At 39.3% G+C, this 23,965-nt stretch overlaps 2 protein-coding genes across 3 annotated transcripts in view; one reads left to right on the top strand and one right to left on the bottom strand.

Moving 5' to 3' along the window:
- The first annotated feature begins 1,634 nt into the window (after positions 1 to 1,634).
- On the top strand, positions 1,635 to 15,931 carry prune2 (prune homolog 2 with BCH domain). 2 transcript variants are annotated; one of them, XM_074691007.1, is made up of 11 exons: positions 1,635 to 1,801; positions 4,860 to 4,926; positions 5,017 to 5,217; positions 5,372 to 5,548; positions 7,802 to 7,904; positions 10,441 to 10,572; positions 10,683 to 10,769; positions 11,333 to 11,431; positions 11,544 to 11,582; positions 14,741 to 14,821; positions 14,951 to 15,931. In XM_074691007.1, exons 2-11 carry the CDS (start codon positions 4,872 to 4,874, stop codon positions 14,979 to 14,981), a joined length of 1,005 nt encoding a protein of 334 aa, XP_074547108.1. In that variant the 5' UTR covers positions 1,635 to 1,801; positions 4,860 to 4,871; the 3' UTR covers positions 14,982 to 15,931. The 2 variants fall into 2 exon arrangements, with proteins under 2 accessions (XP_074547108.1, XP_074547107.1); XM_074691006.1 differs by having other exon boundaries at positions 1,636 to 1,801; positions 14,948 to 15,928.
- A 1,795-nt stretch (positions 15,932 to 17,726) lies between these two features.
- Positions 17,727 to 23,965, bottom strand: part of pcsk5a (proprotein convertase subtilisin/kexin type 5a) — a 56,348-nt gene continuing 50,109 nt past the window's right edge. Inside the window, exons 35-37 of the mRNA XM_074691048.1 lie at positions 21,390 to 21,490; positions 20,796 to 20,994; positions 17,727 to 18,223 (exon numbers count right to left, since the gene is read on the bottom strand). Coding sequence (XP_074547149.1) covers positions 17,727 to 18,223; positions 20,796 to 20,994; positions 21,390 to 21,490 — 797 coding nt within the window. The remainder of the gene's footprint in view (positions 18,224 to 20,795; positions 20,995 to 21,389; positions 21,491 to 23,965) is intronic.

Here is a 23,965-nt window from a genome sequence, read left to right as displayed (position 1 = left end):
TGGTAAAATGGTCAAATAAAAGCTACTTCTTTGTAAAAGGAGCGTAGCAGCCCACCTGGAGTTTGCCAAAAGGCCCCTGAAGGACTCAGACCATGAGGAAGAAAACTCTCTGCTCCGATTGGACAAAGATTGAACTCTTTGGTGTGAACACCAGGCGTCATGTTTGGAGGAAACCAGGCCCCACTCGTCACCTGGACCGTACCATCCCTACAGTAAAGCATGGTGGTGTCAGCTTCATGCTGTGGGGATGTTTTTCAGCAGCAGGAACTAGGAGACCAGTCAGGATTGAGGGGAAGATAAATGCAGCAATGTACAGAGACACCCTGGATGAAAACCTGCTCCAGAGCACTTTAGACCTCAGACCGGGACGGCGGTTCACCTTCCAGCAGGACAATAACCCTAAGACCACAGCCAAGATACCACTGGAGTGGCTTAAAAAAAAAATCCAACTTGTCGTTATGGGGTGTGTAAAATTTTGAAGTATTTATTCCATTTTGGAATGAGGCTGTAGCATAACAAACTGTGGACAAAGTACAGGCAGTTTCTGGAACTCTCTGTCACAAATAGGAAATCATTATTTTGCCATGGACAATCACAAAGCTCAGTTTCAGTGTTCAAACTGGTTTGACAAAGTCTCATTTGTGAAGAAATCAACACATCTCACCTTACAGCTCTGGGAGGAGGAAGTGAACTGAAAACCTTCAGGGAACCACAGTGCCTTACTTTATAATTGTGCTAAACATACAGACTACAAAATGTTCTTTATTCTTTATATACTTTGAAAATAGATATTAAAACTAAATCACACCTTTTTAAAAAAGTGTATCCTGAGCTTACTTATTATCAGCGGGAGGTTTTAAATGTGAAAATAATTATGTTAGGGGAAAAAAAAGAGGTTACCGTATGATTCAACCTATGATTTATGGCAGCAGCTGCATGGCACTGATTAACCAGGAGTCGTTTTCAGGCGTGGTCTCTGATTGGAAACCTTTGTACCAAAAAAAGCTTAAACAATGTACAAAGGTCCTCCAGGCTGGTCTCTGTCTTCCTGTCTCATAGTGTGGACCGAACAGGGGTAAGTGAACTGAAGCAATCAGCAAGGTTAGACCTGTAGGGAGAACAATGCCTGTTTCCACACAGATGGTGAGACAGCCTTGCTAGTATTGATTTTATCTGCTTTGTGGCTGTAGTTTGCTTGTGTAAGGGTTGAAAAGTTCAGCTGGAGTGCAGAATATGAAGCACACATTTGAAGTTGCATTAGTGGTGTGGAAAGCTTCAGATATTTGCTCTAGATCAATCATTTTCCTGCAAGCGTGGGGTAAAGCGTGTGAATATTATCAGTGCATGAAGCTGGAAGTGTTTTTGTCTATTGCTGTTTTATCTCCAGAGGGCTGAATGTGTTGTCGCTGCACAGCCAGGCTCAAAAATCTACTGTCAGGCTTTAATAGTAACCCCACATTCCTCAGTGGTAGAAATAACATAAAGTCACCCACACATGCACACACACACAAAGCGTGTTTTCCCTCCAGGCAAGGAAACAATGACACATGAGCACACCCTCCTATAGCCCCATTCAGCTGCCTGAGGAAGCTGCTGTGCGCCGAGCTGCTGTAGCAGGTGATCGCCCTTATTTGGTCACAGCCTGGATCATGTGACCATAAAATGGTGGAAGCTGTGAGCTGTTTGTAAGCTGAGCATCTCCACCGAGAGGGCTGGAAGCAGGAAATAGGCAGAGATCCTGGAAGTACATCCATGATCTGAGACAAAACCAGGACAGAGAATCCCGAGCCCCAGCAGTGCGGTGAGTAGACTGATGCTTTCCTGTTGTGTGGAGATTAAACGGAGACAGAGAGGGTTTGTGTTTGTTTTTTTTCCCCACAGCCAGCAGACAGGAAGCCAGGGAGAAGGAGGGGCTGCTGTCATCAGCACCGTGCTCCTGTGGATGTGGATGTGGATGAAGGATGCTCTAAACAGCTGATGCTCACTTTCTTTCATTGTGTTTTATAATCACTGTGTATTCCTGTGGACATACTGTACATATTTCTGTGAGCGGTCATCGTGATAGTCATCTCCACTGTGCAGGGATCAGCGTTTTTTCATTTCTTTCCTGCTACATCTTCCTCGTTCCTGGCTGAGTGTGCAGACGAGGAAAGAGAATATTTCTTTCCGAGTGAGCGCACGTGACTCACTGTGAATTTGCATCCCTGCCCAATCTGCTCAGGCGAGCGTGCACTCATTCGCTTTGAATCAGCACAAGAAGAAGCAGCAGAGAGGGGGGGAGGGGGGATGCTGTCATGATGTAACAAGCTCTGCCCCCCCCTCCTCTTTCCTCCCTTTCCCTCTCTGCCCCCCCTCAGCATCCCGGCTCCCTCCTCTGCTTTGAATGGGAGGATTACTCACAGAGGAAGATGACCCTTAACCTCCAAATCTTTCTCCCTCCTCTCTTCTTCCCTCACCTCCTCATCCCTTTTGTCTTTTTCTTCCTGTGTTCTTCGATTACACAGGAATCTTTCTAAAAATAGAAACAATGGATGTATTGATTCAGTGAAATCAATGTACAGTGGTTAACACCTCCTGCTGTTTGGGGGCTTTGTTCTCTTGTAGTGGTATTGGATTTTAGAGGTGCCTACAGGTAATGATGTTTGGATATTTAAAGAGACATGTCAGCTGGTAGGATTGTTTAATATAAAAAACACCTCTTTGAGCAACAGTTACAATGAATTGTTCATTATTTAGGCCAGTAACCTGTTAGTGCTCTGGTAGAAAGATGCTTACGACACTAAGCTTTCCTGATATCTAAGGTGTCCTTATACGCACATTTTCTGAAGAGTTCACTCATCAAACATTGTGGGCTGGCCAACTTAAAAAGAGGAAATACATGCTGTAAAGGAAGCCGTTTAAATAGTTTTGCAACATCCAGAAACTTTCTCCATCAAATGTACAAATTACCTCATCACTGCAGAAGTAAAAGGTTAGTTTTAAAAACTAGAAAAGTAATTTTTAAATAAATGAACATTTTTTCGGCTGTAGATTCAGTGAAAGATGGCAGAGTTAGAATATACAGGTGGATCTAAACAGATTAGAATATGGTGGAAAAATTAATTTGTTTCAGTATTTTAATTCAAAAAGGAAAACTCATCTATGCATTCAGTACACTGAAATATTTCAGCATGCAACTTTTTTTTTTTAACTTCTCTTTATTGGGTTTTTTTCCTTTGTTGCATACAAATACAAAATAATTTAAAACTCTAAATATATGCATCTGCTTACAAATTCATGGTATGGTATATAGGTATATTCACATACAAATATAAATCTGCACACATAGAGTATACATGTATTTACATGCATGGATACACCAATACACACACAGCACAATTTTACATACACACATAAAGAAAAAATGAAAATAATAATAAATAAAAATATGATGCAATAAAAGAATTAAACAAGAATAAGCAAAAAATACAATTTAAATATTAATAATATGACAAGGAGGATGCGACTTGTTTTTTTTTTATTTGGTTGGACTTAATTTTTCACGTTTTCTCGTTGTAACATTCTATAAATGATTGCAGAATTGAGGGAAACATCTTAATCTTTCCACTCAGGGTGAACTTGATTTTTTTTTAACTGTAAGGGTTTCATTACATCATTCATTAAAGCTCGATAAGCTGCAGGATTTTTTGTTTCCAGTTCAGCAGAATCACTCTTCTTGCTAGGAGCGTCACAAAACCTAGCACATTTTTCTGGTCACTCGACAAAGCGAGTTCTACAGCATATTTTTCTAAAATTGTGATGATAATTTTCTACGGTCAATGGAAACATTTAGTGTCTCATAGAATTAGAGTATCACATAAGAACAATTAAAAAAAGATTTTAATACAGAAATAATACAGCCTTCTGAAAAGTATGCTTATTATTGTAGTATTGCCTAACCATAATGTGTGAACTGTCTGCAGGATTAGCCGTGCTGAATGCACAGAAAGTGCCACCGTAGATCTGACATTTGTTGCCGTACAACCCAGAGCTCGACATCTCTCTGCACTTCATGTCATCTCTCAGCACTTTTCGGCCCACGTTGTATTGTGAGTGGCTGTTACCAGGAGCGAACTGTACTCAAGTTCCCCATCAAGAATTATAAACGTAGCAGTTCAGCTCACTGCTCATGAAAATACGAATGCGTTCAATTTACTAGTTCACGCACAACACTGAAGGTTAGCCTGTAGCTCTAATAAGGTGTTACTGAAGCTCAGGTAGCTTGGACAGCAGCTTCAACTCATCTGATGTCTCTCATCTTCCTCTTGATGATACCTGGTGGTTTCTCTTCAGGAGGTTCATGGATTCTCTATGACATCTTGATTATTTGACCAGCTTTTGGTTCTTTTGGCGCTGTGGGCAGGAGCCAAGTCCTGCTGATTCCTGCTGTTGATTCTGGACTTCAGAAAACCCAGTGGACCAACAGCAGATGACATGACCCCCAAACCATCACTGACTGTGGAAACTTCACTCTGGACTTAAAGCAGCTTGGATCCTGAGCCTCTCCTCTCTTCCTCCAGACTATGGGTCTTTGATTCCCAAATGAAATAATGAATAATTAAAATGACTTTCTTGTGATTAGAGGACTTTGGACCCCTGAGTATTAGTCCAGTTTTCCTCCCTGAGTTGCTCCTGTGCAGGATGTTAGCCACAAGCCCAAACCTGAGCCCCTCAGTTTAACAAGGTTTATTTTACAATACAACTGTTCTTCCACAGATCAATTTTCATGTTTACAAATCAGAGTGCTCACAGACAGAGCACTACACAATAATCAGTATATCCACCACAAGAGTTTAATGACTGTAATTATCCTCTCTCAGGTCCTCCAGGGGATGGACCTGGCATCAGAGAGCAAAATGAACTCTGAGGGGGGCGAAGGCAGACCAGGTGTGTAATGATGACAAACAATGCCATGATTCAAAACAAACTGTTGTCTAAAAAATGTTTTTTTTAATGGTGCTCACTTTGTTTTTGTAGTCCCTCCAACCTCTCTACCTCTACAAGGAGGGGCCACCCAGAGAAAAAAGCTATCTGCTCCTCGCATCAGTTTGTCATTGGACCAGAGTGAGGACGACCTTGGGGAGACACCCGATGATCTGGACATTAACGTAGATGACCTTGACACGCCAGATGAAGGGGATTACTTGGACTACACAGACCATGAAATGGACTGGGAAGGTGGGTCATTCTGTGTGTCCTGAATCATCATCATGCTGAGGGACTGTTGGACATGTCACAAAAACACTGTGTGAAAGTTGGACAAATTCCACTTAGCTTCTAAAAGTCAAAGTATTTATTTTAGGACAGAGTTTGTTCTGGTTTCTGGTTTCAGACCCTGGTGCCGCCAGCAGGGGAGGAGTAAACGAGCCTTACGATCCAATTCCTACATACAGCGCTGAGGAGGAACGTCAGGATGGCAAACTATGGAGGGCGGTCGTCATCGGAGAACAGGAGCATCGCATTAACATGAAGATCATTGAGCCATACATGAAAGTCATCTCCCATGGAGGTGAGTGTTTGTTACCTGTACTTACCTGTACTTACCTCTCAAATCAAACCTCACTGGTTCCAAAGTCAGAATCAGTGGCAGATTATATCACAGTTTACTTTTGAGAGATAGATAAAATATCAAAGTTTTTAAAAAAGAAAAAAGTGTTAAAGATATCACACTAAAGACAAAAACAAAAAAAGAACACAGCGATCAAACAAGAGACGATATTTCACCTGAGACCACTCTTCTTCAAATCATTATTTTTTGCTTGCAATAGGTAATACTTGGTGATATGACTCTGGGGTTACATGAAATTCCAAAGCCGAGGTAGGAAGAGCACACCACCCCTCTCCTCCATGTGCGTACATGTAAAGCCTATAACAGGAAGAGCAGCAGCAAAGACCCTGGGGTACAATGCAGACCAGGTATCAGTGGCAATACTTATGACCCTGATAAAATCAGACACAGCACAAAGGAAGAGCTGGATTATAAAGAGTAGGCAGGATGAAGAAGTTTGTGCTGCTTGATATGCAGCTGATTGCTGTTGGTCAAGCTTGACTTTGTCACCTGACTAAACAAACACTGCGCTCAGTATTTGTCATTTTTGGCTGAAATATTTAGGGATTAATCTAGCTTCCTTTTGTAACTGAAAATATGTTATTCAAACTATTAATTTGTTATGTTAGAACCAAGCCCAGAAGACAATGAGAACAGTTGGAGGCCTGGCTTCTTCAAAACAGTAACATATACAGTAGGTCTCTGTTATACCTGTCAGTCAATGACTTTTTTTTGTAAAGGACTTTGATACACTGCAGTGAAGCACAAAGGGCTGAAAATAAACAAAAATGAATCTTAATAAAATATGATAAAAAATAAGGCAAATAACACTCCATAAGACCCTATTCTCTTTCACCCCCATCCCACAATGAAAATACATAAGATTTTCTTAAAAAAAAAAAAAAAAAAAAAAACTCCATAAAAAACAGAGCTGAGTTTAAAAAATGTATATATTTTGAGTTCTTCATAACTAAAAAATGGGGTTAGAATAAAATGTAAAAAAAAATAAAGCATGCTAAAAGGAACAAAAATGAGGTAACAAATAAAAAGATCAAACACTGAAAGATAATTGCTTGAAATGAAAAAGCACATGAAAAAGTTTACATAAAAAATAGTAAACTTTAGAAACTGTAACATATTTAAAACTGCATAAAGTAAAATTAAAGTACTGTATTTTATAGGTTGTATGAACAGACTAATGTTTAAATATAATTAAAAGGTTAATAAATAAATAGTCAGTCTTTAGGGCAGTGGTTGCCAAAGTGGGTCTCAAAATGCTTACCAAAATCCAGAAATATTTCTCTCTGAATTTTTCCTCCATTACTGTAAAAATATTTTTATTTTAGATAAAATTTTGGAAACAGAAAGTGTTTGATTTGTTTTCCACATTTCTTTGATGAGGTGGCTAAACCATGACAGCAGTGGTAACAGTGGGGGCAGATTGATCAAGGAAAGAAGCAAAATGTGTTCTTATTTTTAACAGCACAACTTAATGAGATATCTTAGGCCTTAGTTTTTTTTTTTTTTTTCTGTTTATGGACTGTCATGTTAGGTTGTGGGTTTCCAACAGTATTTTGGGGGTCGTGGGCTGTTCCCGTAGAAACACACCAACAGAAACCAGATTAGTCTATGACTCAATCCTTACTAATTTCACATGAAGGGGCCTCATCTCTTCCTTTACCCTCTCTATGGGACCCTCCCAAAAAAGTGGTAACTTTTCTGACACCTCCTGCTTAAAACCCAAAAAGTCAGAATGTATAAGCTGCACCAGAGTAAACTTGTCCCTCAGATAAGCTCCGCCCATTTTCCCATTACAGGGGGAAATTGGACTCCTTGACACTGTAGGTCGTATTTTTCATCCCACTGGTTCTGGGCTTAAGTGAAACATAACCGTCCTGTGGAAACAGAGACGTCTGTCACACAAGAGCCAATATCACAAACTGTGCCATTTAGATAACAGACCTCTCTGTTGGAGAGACACCAAATCTGGTAATGAATGGGTCAGTGAATAGAGGTAAATTACATTATTCTGACACACAGTGAAAGGAGACAGGGCAGAGACAGACAGATTGGACAAAGAGGCTCTGATTGGTTGATAAAATGAGCTAAAAGAGGAAAATAAGAGCAATCAAAATATGAAAACTCTGCTAATGAAGCCCATGAAGTGCAACAAAGAGACAGGGTCAAAGAACTTTCTGTTGTGTTTCTATCAAGGCTATTATGGCACTGGAGTGAACGCCATTATCGTGTTTGCCGCCTGCTTCCTGCCTGACAGTGACAGAGAGGACTACCATGAGATAATGGAGAATCTCTTTCTGTGAGTTTTACACCACCACAACACTCACTCAGTTATTTAACACTTCGGGATTCAAAATGCTGAATCATTTCTTTCTGTTGCAAATCATTTAATCACTTGTACATGCTTGTTAGCGTGCTAGCGTGTAGCTCATCCTGATGGAATTCAAGACTATCAAACGCCCAAGTTTCTCCTGAGAGCTTCAAACAATCTTTGGCCCTTTGGAAAGCAAAGAGTGTCTCTGAATAAAGAGATAAAAAGATAGTCTGGCCTGTTTGCAAGACCTCCCATGCCTCCCATATCTTCACTGTTGTGCTGGCACAGTCGCATTTCATGCTTGGACATCCCACAGGCTGTTCTGTGAAAGATATTGAGTAAGCTGGCATATCTGAGAGTTTTGGATAGAAATGAAAGGAGGTAAGCTGTAGTGTCTGCACTCTCTGATGCCAAATGGCTTTAGGTCTGAATCCTTGTGAGGAGGAGCTAACTATAGCTGGTTGGTCAAACAGCATGCATGCTTGATGTCAGTGGGAGATGATCCTCAGTCACGAAACAGAGTGGATCCTCAGAGTTAATGTTGAAGCCCGAGAACGGCATTGAACGGGTAGAAAAGGAGTCAAACTGAGCTCAAAGTCACTATAGTCGGAGGAGTTATTAAGGAAACTACAAGGAATGTGTTAGCCGAGGATATTCAACTTTATTTTCAAAGCAGGCAACAAAGTTCCCCGCTGAGTGAGAGGACAGAAAATTTGGAGGGATTGTGAAGCGAAATGAGAAAGAGATAACGTTTCTTTTCCTCTGAATCAGGGTTTTGTATTTCAGAAAATTGGAATTTGATTGAGCTGCTGAGGTGCTGATGCAGGGACGGAAAAAATAAGAAATTCAAAGCGAAAACAACTTTTCCATGAAGCAGCATTCAACCTGTTTCTTACATCATAGAATAAAGTTTTTGAAAATAAAAAAGAGCCCATTGCTATAATTTTCTGCCTTTGTTGGCGGTTGGATCAAAGAAACATGGATCTGAAATTCTAACCCTTATATTTCACAACTTCGAAGAGAGTGACTTTATTTACACTCAGCCTCTGATCATTTAAGTGGACACAGAAGACCTTTTACTGTCCAACTGAGATGATCAGATTGTGCTAGCTTAGGGTGGCACAAAGCACAGGTGGCATTAAGTTTGAAGGCCCTGTGAGGACCCCCTCAGTGATCTGAAGATAGTCTCACTTTTATAAATTTTCCTCTTTAATCCACAATTTAAAATGAGATTAACACCAAAGTTGGTCATTTCTAAATGTTATTTCTCAGTATCTGTGGTTGGGTAAGATTTTCCCAGGAAAACTAAAATTAATTTAGTAGTAGTGGATACTGAGCTGTCTGGACTGTCAAAACGCAAAGCAGATCAGAGTAGAAGAAAGCTAAAGAGGAGAGTGATAGAGCATGGGCTGAAACACGGTTCAATCTGTATGTGATAATGTTCATTCCAACCCACAGTCAGCAGTTATTCTGCAGTGATCTATTCAAACTATAGACTGTATAATTAATGGACATAGTCTACCCAATGTTACATGTCTGTTTCCGAAACACACTTTGAAGCAGATTGGCTATCCCAGCCATGTTGGAAGTGGTGAGGGCTTCAAGTACAGCTATAGGGCGTACGTCACATGAGTTGAGCTGTGCCTCTGATTGGGCAAGTTCACTATCTTAATATCCTCTAAACTGCCCAGCTAGAAAAAAAATCACCCCCCGTACACTGTGGGCTGATAGTGACATTAGCGATTCATGCAGGAGACATTTTTTGAACCAGGCTGTAAATAGGTTAATTTCTGCTTTGAAAACAGCTTTTTTTGGCTTTGTGTGTATGTGACTTCTGGTACGTCTGAAACCAGCCTCAAGTGGACACTCGAGAAACAGCAGATTTTAGCACTTCTGCATTGTCTCATATTCTTAGACCGGAGGCTGCAGCTTGGGTCAAACTTGAGAGTCTATCAATAACATGAAGAGTGAGGTTACGCTAGCTCTGCTAGTTGAGGTTTGAGTTGGTAGATGAACACTGGTAGGACATAACCAGGATTCACTAATATTACCCTTTATGGACAAGTTACGGACACTATTCCTGGGAAAGGTTGTCTTGAACAATGAAAAGAAGAGTTGGAAAGAAGATTTGCTCTGACGGTCACGTCTCAATGACAATTCTGGTGGCATGCCCTGGGAGTGCTTAAGAAAGTATTCTGTTTATTGTGGTGGTTGTGGCGTTATTTCTCCCAACTCTGTCTAGGATACAGAGTGTGCTGTATCAATAAGTGGAATTGGTAACGGCAATGGTATCAATAAAGTCTTATCAATACCCATCCCTATTCATGTAGTAGCGTTAAATATTGTTTTTCACCAATTGTAATGTGCGGTATTTTGTGCACATTTATATCATATTATAAAATTTAAATTCTAGATCTTCTGAATACCAACACACTAAAACTCTGACACACAAATATAAGATCATTCCTTCACTCAGATTCCCAGTCTGACTTTATTAACATGTTGTGTGTATTTTTTTCAGCTATGTGATCAGCACGTTGGAGCTGATGGTGGCAGAGGACTACATGATTGTGTATCTGAATGGAGCGACACCACACAGAAGAATGCCCGGCCTGGGCTGGTTGAAGAAATGCTATCAAATGATTGACAGAAGGTTCTTCTACTGTTTTTTCTCATAAAGTTTTTTTTTAGCCAAATTGAAACTAGAGTGGAAATACACTCAGACACCAACACCTAACCTTTGATATGTTGTGATTTCTTTAGGCTCAGGAAGAATTTGAAGTCCTTCATTATTCTTCATCCCTCGTGGTTTATCAGGACTGTTCTAGCCATTACCAAGCCCTTTATCAGGTGAGAGTTACTGCCCTCTATCTGCCATGACAGGCACTCTTGATTCACAGAGGGTGGATGTAAAGACTCTGTATTCATGTCCTGCTGAGACAAATATCACAACTTTTGTCATCCAAACTCAAACTTATTTCTCTTTTGTTAATCTAAAACACCTCTGACATCTGAGCAGTTTAATCTGGGTCATCCACAAGATACCAAATGCTTGCATGCTAACGGGATATCTTAAGATAATAAATGTAGAAATACATAATAGCCCATCAGCGTATTTACTTTGTTTTATGGTTATTTTGCACACCAATGTTAGCATTGAGCTAAAAGCATCCTGTAATCAAGTGCAGCCCCACTAACCTGCTTGCTAGCTTGGCTGTTTTTCCAGTTTTTGTGTTTGGGCCCTCTGCAGAAGATTTAAAATCCTGCAGCTTCATTTCAAAGTATAAAAAAGAAAATGCAATAATTTTGTTTCTCTGATGCCAAACCACTTAACTCAGCCATCTTATTTTATGAGCTTGTCTTTGCACCGCACTTGTTTTTATACGCATGTGTCCACATTGCTCTTGTCTCAGCGCCAAGTTCAGCAGTAAGATAAAGTATGTGAGCAGTCTGGATGAGCTGCAGGAACTCATCCCCATGGAAAGCATCCAGATCCCAGAGTGCATCATTAGGTGAGTCCCTCCAAGTCACTGAATGATGCACCCACTGCCAACCTCCACCCAGCATGCACTGTCTCTTTAAGTGACTTCTTATTCATCCTGCTGTTTGACCTCTCACCCACAGACTTGACAAGGAACTGAAGGAAGCTGCAGAGAACTCAAAGTAAGCAACAGCTCTCCTGTCTCTCTTTATAACTCTCTGTGGAGCCTGTGGCTCTGCCTCCGTTTCATCCTGAAGCTCTCATTTATCAGATGGCTCACTTTGAGATCACAGGGACTCTTCTGTTGGATCACGACCAATTGGATTTGGCTAAAGTTACAATTACAGGAAAGAGACTGATAAAAAATTGTTGCTATAGATGCTTAAGCATCAGCTTATCTCACTTATTACCATTGTTAAAAAAGAGCATCTTTATTGCAGGGTGATCCATAACACTGATAATTAACACTTCATTCATGCTAATCTCTCATGTAGAGATACACAGAGTCTCAGTGCCTTTTTCCTTTGTGTATCTCTGTAAATGCTGCCACTCTATTATGAATGAAAACGCAGGAGTATAAAAGCTGTAAACACTTAAATAAAAGTCCCCAAAAACATCTCATGGTTTGTTGTGAAGCTGCCTCTGTAATATATATCAGTAACAATCTGAATTCAAAGTTTTATTTAATAAAAAAAAGGAGAAGGAGAATACTTTGGCTGAAGGCAGAATAAGTTTGGGATCCAAAATTTAAACATGTAGACAGTATTTGAGTCACTAAATCATAAAATTCACCTTATCTGAAAGATGAAAGATTATTTGTGTCAGTCTCTGCCATCCAAAGTTTATCATTGTCAATAATCATTAGTGACATGATGACATTATGTTGACTTTAATTCATTACACTGATAGAAAACGTAGTCTTATATCTTACCAGGTGATTGAACCAGGTAGTTAATGTTAACTTTGGGATTATTCCAGTTTTTTATAATTTACGGACAACAATCTAATACTTTTTTTGTTTACTTTTCATAATAAAAATGTTAATATCTTGTTTTTTGTGGATTCACAGAAATGTCTTCTCCGTGCAAATGGATAAAATTAGTATTGCGTCATATTTGGGGGGAAAAAAATAGAGATGTCCCGATACCGATACCAGCCTTTTTTCAAGGTATCAGTTCTTGTGAAGGCTGCAGATACTAGCAGCAGATTCTCTTGGCAAAAAAAATCTTTCGTCGAGCAAGTCCTCCTCGCCACTAGATGCTGCTAATTTCTACAGTTTAACACCACTGCAAATGTGTACCAGGTCCTTTTCGGACAATATGATTGAACCAGGAAGATTTATCTGTTAAACTTTTTTATTTTGCACTTTAGTTTACTTTAAAAAATACTTAAACTCTGACAGTTGTTAGTTTTATTGTGCACTTTTACTATTTTTTGTTGTTGTTGATATTTATCAAAAATTCTTAACTCAGAGAGAGTTGTTTGTGTTTTATTTTGTCTTAATGGCAGAGTGACTGTGCTGTCTTTGATCAAAATGATCTGTCACTGTTGGTTGAAATTTTTATGTATCAAAAGTGCTAGTAGTATTAGTACTCTGTATCGGTGAGTACTCAAGGAGTACTCATACTGGTATCGGTCTGCATAAAAAGTGGTATTGAACATCCCTAAAAAAATCCTTTTTTCCTGCCTGCAGTTCCATGCTAAGGCTAACAAGCTAACACATCCTTAACTGAGTCATGAATAAAATCAACAGAATTAGATCAGATTGGTCTCTACAGGTTAGAACAGACTGGACGACTGATCCTTCAGATAATGTGTACTACCTGGTTAAATCACCTGCACTGAAAATTATTCGGCACCAGTCAAGATCTAAATTCTCACATTTTAACATCTTAGATATCTTCCCTTACGAAAGAAAAATATATTGCAGCATATTGGAAAATATCATGTCATATATTAGGTAATATATTCCCATATATGAGATTTAGTGTTTATATTTTCCAATATATTGCAATATATGGAAAGCGGCAATCATTTGTATATTTTGCAATATATTGCAATATATTTCATGGATATATACTATATTGTATTTGTGCCCTCAATATATTATTCCATGTATATCAAATATATAATATATTGGAAAAATAATATATTACAATATATTACAATACATTTAAAAAAATACATTGGTACATATATTTTTCTTTCGTCTTCTTTCGTTTTGCTTGTTTTTCACCTTTAAGTTTACAGTGTAATCTTAGATTGAGCCTTGATATGTCTTTTTTGTCTCAGTTAGCCAGGGGATCTTAAAATTTAGTGAGAAAATAAAACAAGTTCAGTTTGTTCTTTCACCAAAAGTTTCTTCAAAGTAAAACGTGTTTCAAGATTCAGCAACACCGTCAGGATGCTGAATTTAAGACTGACACAAATTACTCTGGTTTGAAACAAATTTTAACTAATTGAACTGATACCCCTCTAACACTGAGAAATTTTTGGGTGTAACTCAACTTTAGATTTTAAGACACTTCAAACACATTTTGGAAAAAGGAATTCTGAAATTAAAGTTACTGATGTGTTGACTACAGTTATACAAATGTTTGGATTTTGGATCCCACAGACAACCAAACCTCATCCTCCAGCCAGAGTTCTTTCAGCCACTGAATTATCCTACTCTGCTCTGTGCTGTTGTGCCTTTTTTCAGTAAATAAAACTGAAAATTAAGAATTTTAATTTTATGTATGGTGAGGAAGGACATACAGCAGCTCTTCAGTATTGGAGGAAATTTTGGGATGCCAACTCTGTCTTTATCTCAGTTTTTTTAAACTAACATTGTAAAAGTCCACCAGTTTCCATAATAACATACAGGAGGAAAGGAGTGTTTCTCTGACGAGAAGATCCCCGCCCTACATTATGACAATAAGCTAACTCTTTCTAAACACAGCTAGCCTTTATCATGCCAGTGATACAGTTGGTTCAATCCAGTCAAAGAGCTAAGTCATGCGGCAAAATCTCAGTGCATCCCCAGGATTGTTGATAAGCATCATCAGATGTAAACCATGTAAATGTATGATAGACAGCAACCCATTGTAGCAATAGCATTTAACTTAAAACTGAGAAAGAGTCAAATTATGTATTGTTTTGCTTTAACTTTTTATTTGTGTCCCTTGTCACTGTTGAATTTATCTGAGTTTTGATGGAGCTCTTCATACAGAGTAAAAATGTCTGTTAACAAGTTCAGTTGTGCCTTAAATCACAAGTTATTTGTCCTTGTATTATAACATACCTGTGCATTACAGCTATAAATTCTGCTCTAACTGTGCTTCACTTTTTTTAATTGTAGAGTCAATAGTTTCCTGCTGGGAGCAGAGCCAGCAGGAGCAGCGGTGGCGGCGGCAGCAGCAGCAGCAGCAGGCAGAACAGAGTGAGTCCTCGCAGACGTTTAAATTCACACACAGAAGAGTAACGACCTGGTGTCAGCAGTCTGTCACTCGTACATAAACAAACCGTCTTTAATGTCTCTGTTTTCTCCTTTTTTTCGTCTTCACAGCAGGCAAGACGCAGCCGGTGCCAGCAGCTCTTAAACCCAAACATCCAAAATGGATGGGTCACCTCAATGTTCAGAAGTCACTGTTGTATTTTACGGGTGAAGCTGGAGGCTTGTTCAGCTGTCGTGTGTGTGCGTGCGTGCGTGTGTGTGTGTCTCAGTGGTTGCCAATAAGTCACTGGAGTTTAATATGAAAACGTACAATCTCACTCTCAGATTTTCATTCTCTGTGGCTGCTGTAGCATCTTCTGTACCTTAAACTTACAACCCACAGGCTCCATGTCAGGCGTGATGCTCGGCAGCAGCTCCGGAGCAGCTCACACTTCACGGTAGCGTTGGAAACGAAATTACACAGCAGACAGTGCACTGCGCAAAATCCATTTTCTAGAGTCGATAGTGTTTGTAGACGTGTGCGTTAGAAGCAGTGAAGCAATAATACCATCCTTTACCGGTCACATGCTCTCAGTATTTCAGATAAACAAGCAACCTGTGTGTCAGCTACTTACAATAAAAGCACAAGGTTTTTTTTGCCAAACAGAAGAAGAAAAACCTTGTGCCATAGAAGACCAAGTATTGCATTAAGCAATCATACCTCTGTCTTACTTCAAAGTTGTTCTTTAACTCAAAAATATATCTAAACTTTATAGTCTATGAAATCAAGAGGGGATCTGTTAGATATAAAGTTCTAAGTGCAATGTGGGAGCGCGTCTTTCAGCTCCACAGATGTGTGTTTTTCAGTCTGTGGGATACACAAACGTCTCTTAAGCGTCAAGGGGAAACCTCAGAAGAACGTAAAGAGAGGTTCCTGTGAAGCACAATATCGTCTGTGTGTCCACACGCATGTGTGTGTGTGTGTGTGTGTGTGTGTGTGTGTGTGTTTGTGCATCGATGCATGTTCTCTCATAGATAACTAACACTCCTCTTACACATGAGTCTTTGTGGTGTACCGAGGATGTTCAGAGCAGTTACTTATCGATCACTGTTCAGTAATTCAATAAACATTGACTGAAGTACGAGTGTTGTTTTCAGTCATTTTAATCATACTGAAAAGAACTCTGAAGGTTTTTCTTTTAACTCTTTATTATCAGGAAACACGTGGGGATGAAAGCAGGGGAGAATAGCATGTTTTATCAACTTTAAAAAGCAAATCTGACAACACAAGTAAAAAGAGGAACATGAGGATCCACGAAACCATCAAAACTAATAAATAACAGAGTTGATTCCTCTGGACACTGTAAAAAACTGAAATCTTATCAAGTTTTTTTGTCTTATTTTCTGTAGAAAATGTCTTTAGACTTGATATGAGCCACATTCACCTGACCAGTCCAGAAATATGTCTTGTTTCACGTTATTTGAAGACAAAATGAGGTCTGAAATGCTTGTAAGTAAAAAAAAAAAAAAAAAAAAAAAAAAAAAAAATCTGCTAATGGAACAAGAGAAAAGTTAGTTGTATTAAGACATTATTATAGTTTTAAGCAAATTTTAAAAATTTTCTTGTTCAATAGGCAGATTTTTTTTTCACCCCAAAGAACTGAACTTTTTCAAGTGTTTTTGTCTTTTATTAAGTAAAAATTGTTTTATTACACTTGATATGAGCCACATTCAAGTTATAATTACAGGAAAATGTCTTATTTAAAGGTGTTTAAAACCAAACCAAAAATAAGGTCTAAATTGCTTGTAACACGTAAAAATAATCTGCCAATGGAACAAGAAAAATCTGCTTGAAAATTTGCAAGAATAATGTCTAAATAAAATAAACTTTTCTCTTGTTACTTTGGCAGATTCATTTTAGTCTTTAAACAACTTTAAACAAGACATTTTTCTGGACTGGTCAGGTGAATGTGGCGCATATTAAGCCTTAAAAGACATTTTCTACTGAAAATAGGGCAAAATTACTTGATAAGATTTCAGTTTTTTGCATTGTACTTGTTACAAGCAATTCAGACCCATAGGCTGTAAAATTAATGGACTTAGTCTCCCCAACGTCACCTGTCTGTTTCTGAAACAGACTTTGAAGCAGATCAGCTATCACAGCCAATTTGGAAGTGGCAAGGGCTTCAAGCACAGCTATAGGGCGCCCGTCAGTCACGTGACCTGAGCTGTGCCTCTGATTTGTTAAGCTCGTAATCTTAATATCCTCTAAACTACAGAGTTAGAAAAAAAATTCACCCCCTGTACAGTGTGTGCTGAAAGTAAAAATAGCGACTCAGACAGGAGATGTCTTTTGAACCAGGCTGTAAAAAGGTTAATTTCTGCTTTGAAAATGGCTTTTTTTGGCTTGGCATGTATGGAACGTCCTGTACTTCTGGAGCCAGCTGCAAGTGGACACTTGTGAAACAGCAGATTTTAGCACTTCAGCATTGTCTCATTTTCTTAGACCAGAGGTTGCCGCTTGTTCAGCCCTCATTTTTGTCCTTAAATAACTTAAAACAAGACAGACCACTTGAATGTGGCTCGTATCAAGTAAAACAAGACAATATTTACTTAAAATAAGACAAAACACTTGATAAGATTTCAGGTTTTGCAGTAAGTCTCCAAGAAGACGACATACTTCAAAATAAGACTTTTTCTGAAGCAAAATGAGTAAAAACCTCCTTTAGATTGTTAACAGATCTTATTTCTGCTGCACATTTCATTATATCAGTGATAGTTGGTCAAAAATTTCTTCTAGCGTCTTATTTGATTCGATGAATATTCAGAGGAGGTTAAGTGGGTCTGGCCCTTCAGGTAGAGAGAGATTTACAGCACAGAAAAGAGAAACAGGAAGTAGAAATGTGTCTGTTCACCGGAATGCGTAGCTCTCATCATCATACTCCAGCTCATCCTCGTTGTCCTCTCCCAGCTGTCCGTACCGGAACTTCCTGTACACGGTGCCATCCTGACCCATGTAAACAATGTCCTCATCATCATCATCATCGTCATCATCATCCGCCTTCACCCCCGTGCGGCGTTCACTGATGTCAACCAGCTGAGACTCCTTAAAGCGGTCGCCAGAGGAGCTGGCCCCGCGGTTGCTGTAAGATGTAGAAGAAGAGGAGCTGTAGCCGTGTCTGCCGCCGCCGCCACCTCTGTACCCGCCACCAGAGCCCAGCTTCTCGTAGCCTCGAGGAGTGATATCCGGGGGCGCACTCTTGGAGCGGGAGTGTCGGATGAGGAAGACAACAGCCACCAGTCCAAACACCAACAGGATGCAGGCGATGATGAAGATGGCCAGATTCCCTCTCACCTCCTCTTCCTCCTCGTTTCTGAATGCCAGGTTGGTGCTGAGGACGCACTCGCCTAGAAATCCCACACGGACACGAGGTCGAAGGATAAAAGAAATTTAATCATTTTCAAGATTTGAAACCACACAGTCATCTATCAATTATTCAAATGTACATCTCAAACTTCTTTAATGTTGCCTGGACGGAAGCATTTAAAACTATCTGAAAAAGATTTTTGATGTTTTTCTGTTTTTATCACAGAGTTTAACTTGTTTTGATGTATCATTTCATTGCTTCTCTTTTCATTGGAATGTGAGCTTAAAGAGGGGTATTCTGCTTTCCCACTTTTTAAACACAGATGATAAGGAACAATCCTGGATTGTGAGACTTAATGTATGCAGTTTTTCAAACCTCTACATGATCATATATTGTAGAAATCCTTGAACCTGTCTGTAAACTGATCAAAACACTCAGTTCTTAAAGAAAAAGCACAAGATCTTTAGGAGATTTTCAGGAAATTTGTTGAAATGATGAGGTCATCACATAAAGATCTCCGAACTGGTTTATGACACACTGGAGGGCCTCAAACACCGAGGTCTGGCTTTGACAGGCCTCCAGAGGGCTGGCCAATCAGAGGGAAGGGGGTTTATGGAGCAGGAAGTCTTAAAGAGACAGCAGGTAAAACAAAGTGTTTCAGACAGAGGCTGAAATAAGGGTTTTCTAAAACATCAGTGAGAGAAAATGTATATTTTTTTCTTTTATTAGCTGTAAAACCACTACAGGAGCACCACAGGGACAGCATAGACCTTTTCAAGAACCCCAACACCCCCTCTTTAAATTTGTTTCCTGATGTACGAATATGCTGTGGTATAACAAGAACCCTTCTCAAATCCTTAGTTACATGACCCCTCCACTTCTCAAAATCCTAAACTTGTCCCAACAAACAACTTTCACGGTCTTTGTTTCAGTTTTCCTCTCCAGCCTGTGTAAACATTGTTTCCTAAAACCCCAATCAGAGAAGAAAGGAGCCGATTATAAACATAAATAAGCTCAACAGAGTCACCTTCAGTCACCACAATGCTCTCACAGTAATGAGCTTAACCACAGCGAGTCATTTTCAGCCTTTGTGGTTTTTTACCTCCTGGGTTTTGCTTCTCGGGTACAATGAGACAGGAAGGCCTAGACTATACTCACTGTCTTCTCCTCTGATTTCAAACTGACGGGAGGTAAGAAGAGAAAACTATGGAAGAGCATAAGAGCCATACTAAACCACTGTCTAAATGAACATTTTACTAAGGGAAAGGTTTTTTTTTTTTTTTTTTTTTTTTTTCCAATTTTGATGCTTTGATCCAAAGATTTTGACTCAGAAATCTAAAAAAAGAAATGTCAGAAGCCTGTAAGAATTTTTGAAAATTAAGACTGAACTAGAAAAGCACTCACAGAGAGCAGACCTCCTCCAAACATATTGTGATTGTCACCAACACTTAAGTCCTACTTTAATGTTATACTCCCTTTCAGCAGACTGTCTGCTAAAATTGGTGTTAGTTGCAGGTTTGTACAATAATTTGTTACCTCACAGTGTTGAAAATGATGATGACCCAGTACATATTTCATATTCCAGATCTTATCATCCAGAATATTGCCAGGATCTGGATCGTACTTTTACATCTGTCAGAAATTATGGTGACCTTGTCTTGTATTGTTTTGCAAAGCAATCCAACCATTTATGGTGGAGTTATATACAGATATGGTGAAAACAGCCCTATCTCTCAATGAAAAAGAATCCTTTAAAAAAAATCCTGGATCCAGACAGTGATCCAGATCACCTCCAAATTTTAATCACTTCTTCTTTATCCCATTTGGAATATTAACTGAAAATTTCATCAAGCTCTGTTAGTAACTTTTTGAGTTAAGTATTTCACAGATAAACACACAGACAAACTCTCCCAAAAACATAACCTCCTCAGCAGAGGTAATAATCAAAAGTTAAAAACTTGAGGCCTTTTTTTTTTCAGACTAAAAATTTGGAGAAGCTTTTTCTCAAATTCTCTTTGTTTGTTTCTGTTTGTTATTATTATTAAAAAAAACAAGCTCTCAAATTTTATTCCTACTTCTAGTCAAATTATCTCATTACCGTTTATTAAGTCGCAGTCACGACACAGGTCCAGGAATAAATCATGTATAATAAATTTGTAACCCAAACAAAAAGCCCTGAATGGCTCGCAGTGAGCTCAAATGGAGTCGATCGTTCTTCAAATGCATTTATTTTGAAAACTGTTCAATCAAACTTGGCAAGTTTTACAAATACTCTGACTAAGATAAGAGTTGAATCAGAATATCTCCTTTATAAGACTTAAAAATCTAACACTATGATGTGTCTTACGGAAGCTGCCACCAAGGATAAAAAAAAGTATTTGAGTTTTGTTTGTTTGAACGTGTAATTATAAAAAGCCTCGGGTGCTTGTGAATAATGAATGTTCTGATATTTAACACCCTGTGCAATAAATCTACAGAGTCTGAAAGTTCATTTAAAAACAGTGACAGCATTCATAAGTCAGAGCTCCATTGTTTTTGAAGATTAAAACATTAAATGTTTAAAGGACAGAGTCATCCCTCTGACTTCCTGTATGTGTCCACACTCAGCTTACCTCGAGTCTCTGTGCAGTTACAGCAGTCCTGCGTCCGCACTGAAGCGTCCTCCTCCCCTTCATGACGGCAGCACAGCAGACAGCGCCCCCCAGCTTCAAGAATGGCCTGAGGAGGACACATGGTGCAGTTTGCAGACCCGGGTCCCCGACACTCCAAACAGGAGGCGTCACACTCCTCGCAGTCGTGGCCTGAACTCTGCTGAGGGACGACAACAGCTAAAGCATGAAGTCTCCACCGCATCTTCAAAGGGAAGTTTCTTCTCTTAAAGGACTGAAGAGACCAACGCTCTGCCTCTCAGCTCAACAAATTAATATGCATCTCCTGTACCTGCCAGACACTCTCAGTCCGTCGCTCACAGCACGAGCCCAGAGATTTATTTTGAAATCATGACACAGGGAGAAATTTCACTCTGCTGTTTGAATTTTCTCTGGGTGCAGTAATAAGTCGGCCTGAATTGCATTAGATGACACCCGGGGCCAAAACATTAGTTCATAATTATTTGGTGAAGCTGTGGGAGGGAGGGTTTTCTCTTCCCTTTAATGAAAAGTTCAAATATGTGAACTTAAAACTTAATTAAGAAATTACTCGGTTACCTTTATTACAGGATACTGGCCGATGTCGCACATGGACTCACACATGCCGTCAGAAAGCAGGAATCCAGGAAAGCACAAGATGCAGGAGTGAGAGTCTTTTCCTGCAGAGGAAAGAAAACTTTGAAGATCAGAGACCAAAAAATACACAGAAAATACCTTAAAGGGCAGCTAGGAACATAAAGAATTTAATGTTTGGAGGGATTTTAAACAACATCAGAGCCCGTGCAAATCTTCTGGTAATTTTCTGGAGTCGATACTGGTCTCCAGAAATCCAATACTGGCTCCTGTAAAAGTGATATCTGTGCAGCTAAAGCAGAATATCTATTTTGCTTCACATGTTCTATGCTTGATGGAGTATTGGCACATGGATTGATCTGGGTCAGCTACATGTACCCTGAGGTTACAGTGCAGTGGTTAGATCTGTAGCCTTGCAGCGAGAAGGTTCCTGGTTCAATTCTCCATCTGGACAGGAGCCTTTCTGAGTGGAGCATGTTCTCACTTTGCATGGTGCATGTCTGGTGCACTTTACAGGAACATATCACACCTAAATTACACGTACTCTTCAAAAACTGACTCTGAGCAAGTGTTGGTGTCTTATTTTAGGTAGAAACTGTCTCAGACTTGATATGAATCACATTCACCTGACATATCCAGGGGAATGTACCATTTCAGGGATGTCAGGACAAAAGTGATGTATGAATTTCTTGAAATTAGACATTCTTCTGGATTCGTCAGGTGAATGTGGCAAAAATAACAACAACAAAAAACAAGGCAATGATAGGAGAAAAAAGTAACTTGTTTGATTTAATTTGAAAGTATTGTTTTACATGAAACTACACAAGTACTTTTTTCACTCAATTGTAAAGCAGTGGAAAATTTCCAGTAGATTCCCTGAAATCCAGGAAATTTTGGAATTTTTTTGTTGTTGTTTATTTATTTATTTATTTATTTATTTATTTATTCATTTATTTTTAACCAGTTATTAACTTGATTGGAAATATTGCATTAGACATGTTTGAATGCATGTCTGCTTAAAACAAACCAAACCGTTACATATTCGTACATGTCTTTGACCATGTAAATGCAGTGAAAATAAATTCCTGAAATTTCCCAGAGAGTTTCAGACTTGCAAAATTCTCAGACTTTTACAACCCTGCTCAATTGGCAGATTTTTTTTTTTAACTCTTTACAAGCAAACATGAGTGTGTGTGTGTGTGTGTGTGTGTGTGTGTGTGTGTGTGTGTGTGTGTGTGTGTGTGTGTGTGTGTGTGTGTGTGTGTGTGTGTGTGTGTGTGTGTGTGTGGTTGTCTGGAGTGTTGTGCGCGACTGAATTAAACAAGTGCTTTCATTGAACGTGCTCATATTTTCATGAACAGTAAACTGAACCCCTCTGTTTATTATTCATGAACAGGAACATGAGCAAAGTTCAGTCCTGGGGCAGTGAATGGCCGCTCACAACCCGAGGAGCAGCGAAAGATGCCAGGAGATAGGGGGAGTTGCTGGGAGATGACAGGGTGTGCCGAGAGATGCCACTGTGATGGTCACTGTGATTTACAGTACCAGAAGTCAGATCTACTACGTCACTCTCGATGCATTCAGCATGGCTCATGCAGACAGTGGTGCTGTAACAGCATACAGGGATTCATATATTTGGGGAATTAGCTCGAGGGATATGGATTAAAGCATGGATGGCTCTACTGAAAAAGAAAACTTGTAGCATAAAAAACAGACGTGAAATAGTTCATCATTTTGGGCAATGAACTAAGTTCAAAATTTTATATAAACATGAACTGGTTCATTTAAACTGGTTTGAACTGAACTTTGAGCTAGTTCACTGTTTTCGTGTGAGCTGAAACAACAATAGCTGTCTGTCTCCACGTTACCCAGGGTTTATCCCACCTCTTGCCTAAAAAAAAGGATCCAGACCACCCAGGACCCCAAAAATAAAAACTGGTAAGGATTATGGATATATGGACATAAACTCTGCTCTGGTGCCGTATGTATCAAGAACTGTGTGTGTTTTGATAACATTATGCATGTCTGTTGTTTTCATGTGCTTATATGCTGAGATATTTTTTCTCAATCTCAAACTACTCCCCCTGTTGGGAATCGTCTGGAATTGACCTTTTATTTTTCCCCTCTCCTCTCCCAATGTTGTTTTTTCATATCTACTGTTAAGGGGCGCTGGGTAGCTAGCAGCTCCTGGGTTCATCCCATTTCTGTGTTTCCCCATGTTTGTTTTCTTATATGTCTTGAAAGGGATGTAACTGAAATGAAATTTCCCCTCTAGGATCAATAAAGTATTCTGATTCTGATCCTTGATTATAAATGGTCTTAAAATCAACAACCATGGAAATGAGGATCAGACCTACTGTAACTTTTGATGCCGAGATAATCATAGAAAAACCTGATGTTGAGGTGATCCTTGAGCCTCCGAGCAGACAGCTACAAACCATCAGTCACATGAGCCACACTCCCTGTCACACAAATTTATGTACAAGTCCAAGGATGGTACTTTTTTTTGATACGGAAAATCACAGGGTTGTTTTTTAGTTTCTGCAGCCTCAGGTGAACTG

The sequence above is a fragment of the Halichoeres trimaculatus genome, unplaced genomic scaffold (genome assembly GCF_033239565.1).
Source record: "Halichoeres trimaculatus isolate MK-OKI-2021-1 unplaced genomic scaffold, fHalTri1.1 fHalTri1_scaffold_16, whole genome shotgun sequence".
NCBI lineage: Eukaryota > Metazoa > Chordata > Actinopteri > Labriformes > Labridae > Halichoeres > Halichoeres trimaculatus.
This window is presented reverse-complemented; position numbering and strand designations above follow the sequence as displayed.